This window comes from Melopsittacus undulatus, chromosome Z (genome assembly GCF_012275295.1).
Source record: "Melopsittacus undulatus isolate bMelUnd1 chromosome Z, bMelUnd1.mat.Z, whole genome shotgun sequence".
In the NCBI taxonomy this organism is placed as follows: domain Eukaryota; kingdom Metazoa; phylum Chordata; class Aves; order Psittaciformes; family Psittaculidae; genus Melopsittacus; species Melopsittacus undulatus.
The window spans coordinates 53,366,912-53,379,330 of NC_047557.1; the positions used below are offsets into that span (position 1 = coordinate 53,366,912).

The 12,419-nt window shown below is 41.3% G+C and overlaps 1 protein-coding gene across 2 annotated transcripts in view; it reads left to right on the top strand.

The window, feature by feature from the left end:
- LOC101878429 (metalloprotease TIKI1) overlaps positions 1-12,419 on the top strand; it is a 78,474-nt gene that overhangs the window by 54,984 nt on the left and 11,071 nt on the right. For both annotated transcript variants that reach the window (XM_031054349.2, XM_005155053.3), the window contains exon 4: positions 1,110-1,284. In XM_031054349.2, the coding sequence (XP_030910209.1) occupies positions 1,110-1,284 (175 nt within the window). The remainder of the gene's footprint in view (positions 1-1,109; positions 1,285-12,419) is intronic.

Consider the following 12,419-nt stretch of genomic DNA (forward strand, 5'->3'; position numbering starts at 1 on the left):
TGATGCTTCACTATTCTGCTGAGGTGTTACAGACTGCAGACAAGTGACATTGCCTTGAGGTACTTGGAGAGAACACCTCTTGCCAAGACATGCATGTCTGAAGGAGCAACTGCCCTTCACTTTCATGAGGGACTCCACTGCAGGTATTATCCCTCACAGTGGAGCTGAGCAGTAGTAGCTGCAACACTATCAGCCTGTGTTTTTAAGCAGCACTTCTCTGTAAATTGTATTTGATCCCATATTTGCCCCGTAGATGACCCAGTGTGGGCTAAGAACTCTTTTAAAACGGTTGGTAATAGTCTCTGAGTGGCTCCAGAGCCTCTTCTGCTGCAGCAGTCTTGCAAGGCAAAGTACCTGGTTTAGTGGCTCTGCTCCCCAGAAACCGCTGCTTGTACACCCTTTCCTTAGAGGTCCCCATAGCTGCAATGCCCACAGCTACTTGCTAGAAAGCCAGGATAGCTGGCCCACATTTCTTTCCACTAGCAGGAGGTCATGATAGTGTGCAGCCACAACCATCCTGGGGACCCTAGGGGCAGAGCAAGTATTTTAAAAGATACCTTGCAGACAGGGGAACTGGAGGTGGTAATATGTCCTTTTCTGACAAAATCTGATCCTCTTCTTTTGGAAAGTTTGGGAATGTTATTGCTATCTAGTTCAAATTGCACAGTTATTTGACAGCCTGAAGGCTGGGGTAGCAATCATAGTCTCTTAGAAGAGTGTAATTATCATTATAGTTATGTCATACCTATGGCTATTTAAGGAAGAGATATGTAGCTAAAGATAGCCAGGGGCAAATATTTACTTTCTTCAGCCAAGAAATCAGGATTTTTGATCTATAGTGTGGCAAATTGAGAATATTTGTTGACTCTGCATAAAAAAAAATCATATGGCTGGCTTATGAAATGATATGTTGAGAGAAATGAAGCACTATGCATTATTAGAAGTTTGCTGAGTCATTTTTATCTTTGTTTGGGTTTTGTTCTATTGGATGTGCCTTGAGGGACAAAGCAACAATCACATTCAGTGATGGAGCAAAATGCCTGTGCATGATGGCTGCCTTTGAAATAAATGCCCCCTTTAATGAAGACATTTTTTTTCTCTCTATCTAGGTCCCAAATTTCATTAATGCTACACTTCCGGCCCAAGAACGTATTACTGCCCAGGAGATAGACAGCTACTTCCGCCAGGAGCTCATCTATAAGCGAAATGAGCGAATGGGCAGGAGGGTGAAGGACCTGCTGGAAGAGTACCCAGACAAAAGTTTCTTCTTTGCATTTGGAGCTGGTATGTGATTGAGGTGCCCTTCAACCTGAACACATTCTTTCCGTATCTTTTAGAAGCTTTTTGCAAGTGCTTGCTTCAGTTTAAAGAAGGGTCAGTACTTCTGCCATGGTGCACACAGCTTTGCCCTTATTGTTGTACCTTAGTAGTAAATTTTTTTTCAGTGTAGGAGACTGTTTTGCTTTAGGATGGAAAGAGCTCACAAGTGTATGCATTGATTGCAATATTTATTGGTTACAGACATTTCATATATGCATAGCAAAAGATACTAAACAAACTACAATGCATACACAAAAGGGTACACTTGTTTATGATCTGGCCAACCAAGGGTAGGAGAAACAGGGAGCTGAGATGAAAGGTAGCAAGTCAGAGGTGCACCAGTGCTTGAAAAAACCTTTCAAGAACACATCCAAAAGAATAACATCCCAAATTGTGTGAGTCTTAAGAGGCTTATTAAATGCAAGGGGAAAGGAAAGGCACTTTCACCTTTTTTCTTCCTGCTGCCACTCCTTTCTTCTTTCCTGTGCTTCCACTACAAGGAAATTGTGTCTTCCACTGTTTTGGAGCAGAGCATTGGGCCCAGGTTTGGAACTGACAATTTTCTGTCTTGTAGTAGCCAGCAGGAATCTATAGGCACATCCAGCAGCAGTTGTGTGTTAACCCACTATGTGGGGTTAACACCCACACTTCAGACTAGGGCTGGGTGGAGGGTGTAAGTAGGATTGGTTTGCCATGATTTCTGTTCTTTGTTCTAGCTCCAGGAAAGGGAAGTGAAGATCAGTGTTTGAAAAGACAGGTGCTAATTCCCAGAGAAGTGTAGTATCCCCTCCACCATTAACTGTCTGGGCCTTGGGAAAGGGGGAGAACTGCAGCTCATGTCAGGATCCACATGATATTTTTTCTGGCCTTAGTGGCTACTGCTTTAGTTAGGATGGAAGATCTAGACAAGCCAAAGAAAATATTTACTTAAACACTCTAAAAGCATTGGTATTTGAAGTCTGTGTGAATCTCTTCACTTGCAGCAGAGAGTTGTAGTTACAAACCTATCGTAACAAGGGTGCTGTGTGTGAGGGCAGAGAGGTAATGAAAGGTGGCTGATAATGTCTGTTCAGGCATGCATGAAGACTGTAATGTGCTGCCTTCCTGCAATATCACTGCTCTGTGCTACTCTCTGCCATAAACGGCAGTGAAGCAGGCTCAGTTATGTAGATTTTGGTCATGTTTGTCTGTAAGCTAAGACCGGGGCTTTGCTTTATTGCACTGCTGATGTTTTGATTGCATTTGTTGCTGGACTGATGTTCCTGACTAGTGCATGTCAGTTCTGAGTGCCAGTTGCATCAGTCACAAGTAGCCAGTTTTTTGAAAGGAGGCTAGTCACAGATATTTGAGGTCCAGAAAATTATTCACAGCTGAGTGATGAGCATTTCACACAAATGGACTGATGTGGATGCAAGCATCACTTTGAGTCTGTCCTGTCCCAGGAGCAGGATCCTTTGAGAAAAGAGAGCTATTTCCCCTTCTTGCATACACACACTGCCTACCAGCAGCTGCATTGAACAAATCATGTCTTTAAGGTGCGTTTGTGTCATTTCTCTCCTATTAAATTCCTTTTCTTGTCATTCTTCTGTCCCAAACTGTCTTCACTGTCATTAGTATGCACAGCTCTGCCCCAGAGCCCAGAAGTGCTGCAGGAGCAGGACACATCTCTGCCTTTCCCAATTCTCTTGTTCTCAACCTTCATGACAGTCTTAAAACCCTTACCAGACTTTCTAGATTCTTCCTTTCCTCCTCTCTCTTACTTTCCTTTTCCCAGTTGGTCCCTCCTTTTCCCCTGATGTCCTCTTCTTGTAGAGCAGAGTTAAGATTTGCCCAACAGTGCTGTACTCAGCACTGCCTGGAGCCTTGGGTCTGTATGAACACCCTTGATCTATGGCTTATATGCACATAGCTTGATCTCTAAGCACCAGGCATGCTCTTCTAGTGCTTTTCCATCAAAATTTTCAATCCAGACAAATCTAAACAATTCGCTGTTTTCTCTGGGGACTCTGGATTAGCTTTGAAATTGTCTCTGATTGTCTTGGATAACAGTCCAGGCTCTGTTGTCATGCTTTTTGCTAGCCTCCCACTTTTAGCAGCCCTATTCCTCATTGTACATTTGTTTGACTGCATGGAAGTTTCTTTTCTTTACTTAATTGTCAAAATGAGAAGGAACATCACATAACACAGAAAAGAGTTCTGAGGTCTTCTGAGTGCACATTACAAATATGAGTGCAGACTTTATTGTTTTCCAACAAGCTAATTTAGGATTTTGCTTATGCAGATTGGTGTACGTGATAGATAATTCTGTGGAAGATTTGTTTTTATGCTAACAAGCAGTGAAGATGAAGAAATGTCCTCAGTTTTGAGCATTGTTTGAGTATTGTACTGCTGTTAATTACTAGAAATTGGTTCCAGGAAAGTGCTTACGTAAGGTAGGTTAGGGTGACCTGCAGGAGAGAAGGAGAAAAAGAAAGGCTGCGGGAACAGGAATAATCATCACCACATTGTGGTTTTCTCTTTTCTGGCCATCAGTAAAAAAGTATGTTCCAGGAATAGCTGATAAACTGACATTTATCAGTTTGATTAACTGCCAGTTATCAGGACTAGGTTGTGTTAAAATGGTAGTAGGATATCGAAAGGTCTCCAGGTTCTAAGAATAAGAAGACTTTTAGTTATTTCTTTCCAGATTTTTTTCACCCCATGTTTTTTATTTTTAAAAGGGCTAGTCTTTTTGCAAGGAAAGTTCATTTTTTTTTCCCACTAGTCAAACACCACTGAAAACAACAGTTTTATTATCAATTATATCCAAACAAGGTCATGGTTTGTGGGTTGCTGTGGTATTACAAATACCCCCTCTTGTTATTTAAACAACTAGTTGTATTTTAAATGGGGGAAAATCAGAAAAGATTGATAATTTATTTTATAATCTAAGTGGATTGATGTTGTTTAGAGATGTGTAATACATTGTGCAATATAAGCTCCTGTCTCTTTGCAGGTCTTAATACAGCTGCATGGCTACAGATGTCAATTTCTTACATGGAATTACAATGTGGTAATTTGGACTGTAATAGATTTGGTTGTTAGATCCAGCATATTTTGCGCTTTTACTACATTTTAACAGATCAGACAAACTCCCCCTATATTCTGTTCAATATGTGTCACAGAGCTAATTTCTAGAGCTAGTATTGTTTGGAAGTAATTTAAGCTAGCACAAAAGTGGAGAGCTAAAAAACAACAGATCTTGCTGAAACTATCAAAATATCTTTACTTCCGGCCAACATACAAACATGAAAAGTTTCAAGCCAAAATAAATCTGAGGGAATTAGAGGAAAGTATGGGAAAAGAGAGGTGGTAATGCCAGCAGCATTCTACTAGGTTTAGTACATATTTTATCCTAATTGTGGACAGGCCTTTTTGTATGGTAGCACTAGAGTTACAAGCCAGTCCTACTCCCTTTTGCAGTGAAATATCAAAGCCACCTATAATCTTTCACAAACAGTCTCCCTTCTCTGTGCATTTTTAATTTCTCTGAACTGAACAAGGGGCATACAGGATCTGAATGCTAAACCAGAGTCAAGCACATGTGGTTCCATAGACAGCTAGTCAGGTAACACTATAGGTTTTTTGTTTGTCTAAGAGGTGCACATTGACAGAGAGGGCTGCTTTGTCCTGCTGTACTTTGGGGTTTTACCACTTGTACAGGTCATCCATCCTGACCACTCCCAATCATTCTCTTGTCCCTAACACATTTGGAAAGTTTGCTTCATCACCTTCCCCAGGATGAGGGTGTGGCTGACAAGTTTGTCATTCCCCAGATTCTTCTTCTTGCCCTTCTTGAAGTCAGGAGTGATCCTTGCTTTCTTCCACTCCGCAGGGACCTTGCCCAATTGCCATGACCTTTTAAACACAGCTAAGGACGGCCTTGCAGTGACACTGGCAAGTTCCTACAGTTCCTCTGGGTGTATCTTGTCAGAACTTGTACATGCCTGGTCTGTTTGAACATTCATTAACCTGATCCTTCTTCACTCAATGTGAACTTTCTTTGCCCTGGACTTTCTCCCTAGTCATAGGAACCTGAGGTACCTGAAAGCTGGTTTTACCAGTAAAAAAGGTGACAATGGCACTGATTACCTTGGCCTTTTCTGTATTCTTTGTTTTCAGGTCTTCTGCCGTTTCAGCACTGGGATGACATTTATCTAGTCTACATTTTATACGTATCAGTAGAAACTTCGTTGTTTCCCTTGATGTTTTTCAGCAGATTCAACTCCAGTTTGCTTTGCTTCTATATGGTCACTTTTATTCCAGGATGAGCATGGCTTGTTTGCTTTAGCTTACTTTTTATTGAAGTGGATAAAGAATAAGAAAAGAATAAATAAGAATAAATAAGAATAAATAAATAATAAGAATAAAGAATAAGAGAGAGGGGGGAAAAAGCGTGGGTTTTTTTGTGGAAGAGGAAGAATACTTAGTGGCATGAGAGACTGACTTTATTATGACATACAAGGCCTCAGGTAAAGCCAGAGTTTCTAGGAGACAAGTTAAAATTCCCTTCAGTCTCCTTGACCTCTTTGAACAGCTGACAAACTTCAGAAGAGCCAGCTCAGGAATAAGAAGTACAAAGGGATTTAATATGCCTTATATCCCTGTGGATGAAATGACTGAATTCATCGAGACACTGGTTGGTATGACAACTTTAGAAGCTGGTCCTCTTAATCTTATAAACACTAGCAAATTCCTTTTTCTCTCAGAGGTTTTTGGTTTTTTTTTTTTGCTTTGCTGATGCTGAAAAAAAAAATTGTCCTGAAACTTTCAAGTATAGTAGATGTTGGCAAGCCATCATTAACAGTAAGAAAAGTAAGATGATGGTGAAAACTTCTTCAGCTACCATTTCTTCTAATTACTCAAGAAAACAATGAATGTGTTTATTTAGCATTACTCATACTATATGGGTTCAAACCTCCAGGGACAGTTTGGCTTTTTTTTTCCTGTCTTTACCTGCCTGCCCCTCACAAGACTTTCAAGAAGGAATGTTATGAACAGACTAATGAACCAATATCCAAATTAGCAATCCAGCTAAGAGTACCAGAGCTTCACTGTTGTCCTCCCAGCAGCTGAGTCAACTGATACTCACTAAACTAAAATTAACTCTCAGCTGTTTGATGTGTGATCCAAAAACATGCAGAAAAAGAACTTGGATATCCAAACAGAAGCATAATTGACCCTGTCTGGGTTGAAGATGAGTGTGTAACCTATCATCTTACCCACCTGGACAAAGAAAAGAGGGAACACCTATGGTTATCCCAGATTCTACTGTAGTCCTCCACATGGCTTCCTCCAACTTTTGTAGGTTTTGAGGTAGTCTTTGGGTTCTGAGAGACTGGTCGCTTATGTGTCAGCCTTATGTGCCAAATGCATTGGATCCACAGGCATGTCTGATGCCTTTTCTCTTGCTCCCTACATTAAAAAAAAAAAAAAGGAAAAACTGGAATTGTGCTGCTGAATCTCTGAGTCTCTGTCCTGAACGATGTGTTAGGTGGTGCTGTTTCCACGCAGAGCTGTTCAGTGTTACTGCTTGAAATGTGCTGTTACATCTGGCATTTTGTGATGGAAATTATGCAAGAGTCACAGAATTTATTATCTTTGAAACAGATTGGAGAAAGGACCAGTGTTTGTAAAAATAATCAATAGTGCTAAGCCCAGGATGTCTCTGTTATCTTCTGTAGATGTTTACACCTGTAGAACAAAACCAAATAAAATCCTCCTATGGGAATACGAAAGCTGGCCAAATAAATGAGATAATAGTTTATTGTTGACATTCAGCAGGAATTCAGAGCCCAGCACGGAAACTTTGTCCCTGCCATCAGTACATTTAGGACTGAAGATGTGGATCTACACAGGGAACATAAATTTATATATGCCTTGTGTAAAGGATTTGAAAAGTGTAATGAGGAAGCTAATAAAAAATCCACAAGGAGCTGAATCTTGACAGATCCTAGAAGTGGACAAAAAGGGGGCCGTGGAGGAAGGGGGCAGGAAGATAACATAATGATAGAACAGATTAAATGAGTTTTGTGAGGCCAGTTTGCTTCTCCCTTGGACACAAAAGGCTTGCTGATTGCCCACTTGCTTCTTCTGTCTCTGGAATGCAGCATCATTTTTGTCTCTTTGGGTGGGAGGAAAGGCTGAGTCCCTGAAGGTGTGCCTGTACCTCTGTAATTTGAGAATGCCCAATACAACCCAGCAGCTTTGAGACTGTTTTCCTTAGTAGCCTCTTTGAGTCTGCAGAATGCTAATGACAGGGTTTATTAGGACAACAACCCCTGAAGGGGATAGATAATGTTGTGTGGAGGCAGGACCCACATCCAGAGCCCCAGGGTTCACATGAAGGGAACTCCTTCTGACATCTCTGACACATGAAATGAGCAAAGCTTTGCATTCCTCTATTAGTGGCAGAAACTTCTGTTCCATCATATTAATGCAAATGCCAATATCAGCCAGGTAAAACAACTGTGTGCTGTTTCTGCTCAGGTACTGACAGTTTGGTAATCATCAGCTTGTTATCAATGCTGGGGTTAACTCACTGCTACCATTAGTGGGCAGCTACAGTAGGAAAACTTTGATCTTGTAAAATGCTCAAAGCTAGTGGGATTTCAAGTCCTTAACGCCTTTGGAAAAGAAGCAGTGGTGTGGAATGAGAGCAGGTCCAGTGGCAGAGGTGGCTGTGAATCCTGCAGCTCAAACATAGCATTGGTGATTTTCTTCCCTTATTGCTAACATAACACTGGCTTCTAGTATAGTCACTTACCTGAGGGTTGCCTTCCCAAACGAGCTTTAACAGTGGAAAACTCAGTAAATGCCAGTGCAGATGGAGCCCCAGTGGCTAATGCTGGCTGAACAGAAACTGTTGTAACTCACTTTTTACAAAATGGGGTTGTAAAATTTTCCCTTATTGTAGCTGCTATAAACTTGGCCTTATAATCAGTGGGAAATATTTTTCTGGCTTTAATTTGTCATTATCAGGAGGTTTGACTTTGTCCAAAGGTAAAAATAGGAACTCCTGGGACTATGCTCTTGGTCTTTTAGTTTGTGTTCTGGTACCTTAGCTTTTCCTGATATGGAAATACTGTTAAAAGCAAGATTTATATTAGATTTAGTGTTAAGCATTTCCTGCTTGAGAAATTGTTTTAATTTCAGTGGCAAATTGCAAAATGTAGCTGCCTTATCAATTACCCTTGTTTTCCGTATGTTGTTTAGATTGTCTAGTGTAACTCCACAAGACTTCCTCTCTCTCATTCTGGGAGAAGTGTGAGCACACCCCACATGAGTGCCTGGTGCTCATGTTTGAAAGCAGTATCTTCCTCTTAAACAGTGTGTACAGAAAGCAGGCATCTAAAGGCAGCTAATCTGCAACTTAGTTGATTGCATCACCCACTTTGCTTCTCTTTCTTTGAGTAATTCTAAATATTTTGTCTACCCTTTTTTCCTTTCATAACCTTACTGAGTAAAATGACTCCATGTTCTACATCCCAACATGCACTTTAAAAGTATACCTGTGTGAATGTGTGAGGCAAAGTCATGACATTTGCCCCTGAATTTCAAATGAAATCACCAAGTATAGGTTTCTTCAAGGGTGCTCAGGTAGGAATGTTGCCACTGCTGGTGTGGCCAGATCATATAGGAATTTCTCTGCCATTTTGCAGAGGATCTTTTGTAAACAGGGTTTGGTAATATCTTGGTTACATAAAGCTGAGGGCTACCTATGTGCTTGCTATAGTATGACTGCCTCCAATGTGGCTTGCCAAATTTCACCAGTAAGATATGGTTAGGGTTATCTTTCTCTGCTCTCCATATGAGAGCAGGGTGAGGTCACTTTGTAATATATGTGAAAAATGACTTTGCCTGCCACTTAATATCACAGAGCATGAGCTGTCTCCTAGCCTTGTGCCAAAAGGTTAAACTAAGTAGAGATTTGGGGATTAGGAGAAGCATCCGTTTCTTTCTTCAGGTTTGCTTGTATTTCACTCCTTTCAGTTCCTTTCAGAGAGTAAGAGATCATGGAGTGGGATGAAGAATATTCCTCTGCAAGAGTTCTTGCCTGTGGGGACACTGTGCGTTGGAGTACTGTAAGAGTATTTTCAGTGTCTCCATTCTTAGTCATTGTGTCCCAAGAGCTGTGTTTTCCAGGAACTCAGCTTCATCAGGCACCTGATGTCAATATGAAGTCTTTGTCCACCTCATGGACTGATGAACCCTAAAGTGATCTGGACCTGTAGGAGGAATAGGATGTCTCTTTTGCAGTTTGGTTTCCATCCAGTGAAATTGTTTGAGACAGTACACTGCATTCTCTAGATCATTGGCTGGATCTTCCACACACCGAACTTTCAGTTTTTCACTGCAGATACCTGTGGAACTCACTTGAGCCATGCATGTCCCTGCTCTCCAGACGATCAGGAATTCTCCTGTGCTTGCATTTGCATTCTTTTAGGGAGCACTGGCAGTTTTGAAGACTTCTCCATGAGTTTATTGGGCTCACAGACTGCTATTGAAGAATACTTCGATTACTGAAAGAGCAGCATAAGAACCCAGCCATGGGAGGCACATAGAAGGGGATGAACTGTCCTTTGTGCCTCACGGTTAAGTGATAATTTTTGCTGAAGTTTCTCTATTTTTATTCATGGGTTTTTTTTTTCATGGGTAGCATAATAAACTGCCTCATGTCATGGCTTTGTTACAGGCCAGTAACTCTAATCCAGCCACCTATGGGTGTCATATTCACTTTCTGGAGCATGTTATATGAATTTATTTGTATAATACTTGGAAGCAATCAAAAAAAATTATAGCAGATGACCATTGCCATGGGCATTTCCAGGAATTTTCTGAGTAATTGTAAGTTCTGTATCTCTAAAACATTCTTGAAAAATTTTTTTTCAGTGACCCATAGAGTCTCTGGCACCAGAAGTCCTGAACACTCCCTGCCCAGCCAGAGATAAACATCCTGCTTTCTGATCTCCCCTGAGGCTAGAATTATTTGTGCCATTTTGCACTATTAGGATCATGTGCTGTAGCTGTTCCCACCACTTCTTTTAGGTCAGCACTCCAGATCAGGTTTGCTAACATTTTGTTTCTTCACGCGTATGTCCAGTGATTCATTGTCTTGGGATATTTGTAGGTAATGAGGTCCTGGCGTGTTTCTGAGGCAGATAGGAAATGCCATTTTTCTACTAAGGAAAACACAGCAGACATGAAGAATTATGTGGGCTTGTGAGTTTCTTTTTAAATGACTCTAAAGAGAAGGCCAAGACAATTTGTGTGTCAGCTTGAAACTGTGGATTTTGCTGAAATTCAGAGAGTAACAGTTTTCCACAGTCTTAACAATCTTCCTTTATATAAAAAAAAAATAAATCAGGACCGGAAGCAGAACTTCTGTTAAGCATCATTTCCTTATCCATTTCACTAGATGCAGAAAATTTTCAGCCTCATGATGGCTCAAATTCAGGAGCCTCTACTGAAACCCACAGTCCTAGCAGAGAAAATGCCTAGGTAAGAATGCCTCTGTGTGCACTGGCAACAAAAGCTGCAAGCAGGGGACATGGATTTTATGGCAACAGTAGTAGCCTGTATTCTGCAGGATTGAGTACTGCTGCTGAGGAAGGTCAGGAGCTGTCAATGCATTTCCAAATGTGTAGACTAGTCTACAAGTGCACATTAGTCAAACAGCATTGTTGTTTGAGCATATTGCCTGTTGCGGTCCCTGCATGCCATCTCCTTTCAGTGCAGATTAAAGGCTGGGTTCTTATTTACTCTCCAGTAGGGTGCATGGCTGAGCTGGTGCACACAACAGCTTCTTAGTTTCTCTTTGAGCTTGAACACAGAAGAATAGAGATTCATCACTCTCCACCCCCTACCAGAGTAAATTGACCTTGCAGAGACATCTCTTCACCTAGTGGTGTGAAGATAATTCAGGGCTGTGTACAGAAAGAAAAGAGCAGGCTTTCTGATGGGACAGGGCCCAGGGCTTTTCTTTTGGGGGGCATTCAAGTGTGTTAGGCCAAAGTACAAAACAGGTGAAAGAGGCCTACTCCCTGTCATGTGACTTTGGGCTAAGTCTTCCTTGCAGGATAGTTGCTTAATCTTAAACCTTGAAGAGTGAATCTTATGTTTCTCACAGTTGCTGTTGATGATCTGGTCTCTCACATACCACCAGGCTCTTTCAGTAGCATTTCCCAGGAAAGTGGCAGAAGTGCTGACTCTAGAGAGGCTCCTGGTGGGGTCCTGTACCTCAAACTGTCTCCCTTCTTTCTTTTTTTTCATTTTGCACCTAGCTCAGGTTGAGCCTGCAGGTCCTCTGAGCCCCGAACCAGCTCTGTCTCACAAGCACACAGGATGTACCTTTTGTATAGCAAGCACTGACATCTCTTCCTTTTATATACCTAGCCTGAGCAGTTCCTGGTTGGTCATGTCTTCTGAACAATCTAGTATCACATACCTGTTTGTATTTGTACGCATCTGTTTCACACTTATCTATTCATTTGTTCTGTTCTCTTTTGCGGAGTATTAGCACATCATTTTTCTTTCCAATGCAGACATAACTTGTTGCATTGGCAACAGTGAGCAAAGGCTTCCTGTAAAAGCCTGTGCACGTGATTGTGATATAAAAGGTATTCTTATCACTCCATCAAGTTAAAAAGATTAAGGCCCAGCTTCAGGAAATCACTCAAGCAGGCTGACTGATTAAAATGGGATTCATCCATGTGCTACAGTAATTTCCCACACACCAGTCTAAATCACTGCTCTGAGCAAGCATAACTGAAAATTGATGGGAGGTAGTATGTTTGGTAATGTGATGTGAGCAGCTATTCAGTAGCTCACTCTTGAAATGTGTGAGACTGTAAGCTCTTTAATCTGCCATGAAGAAAATTATTTTGCCATACAGATTGCTTATCTTTGTCTTGTTCCTTTCCTCCTGAAAGTCTTGGATTAGGAAACTATTAGTTCAGAGCCCTGACTTTTCACTGCTGAGGGTGGCACTGAGCTGACTTTTCATTGCTGAGGGTGGCACTGAGCTCATCCAACATTGCTCGCATAGGACAGATACCTAG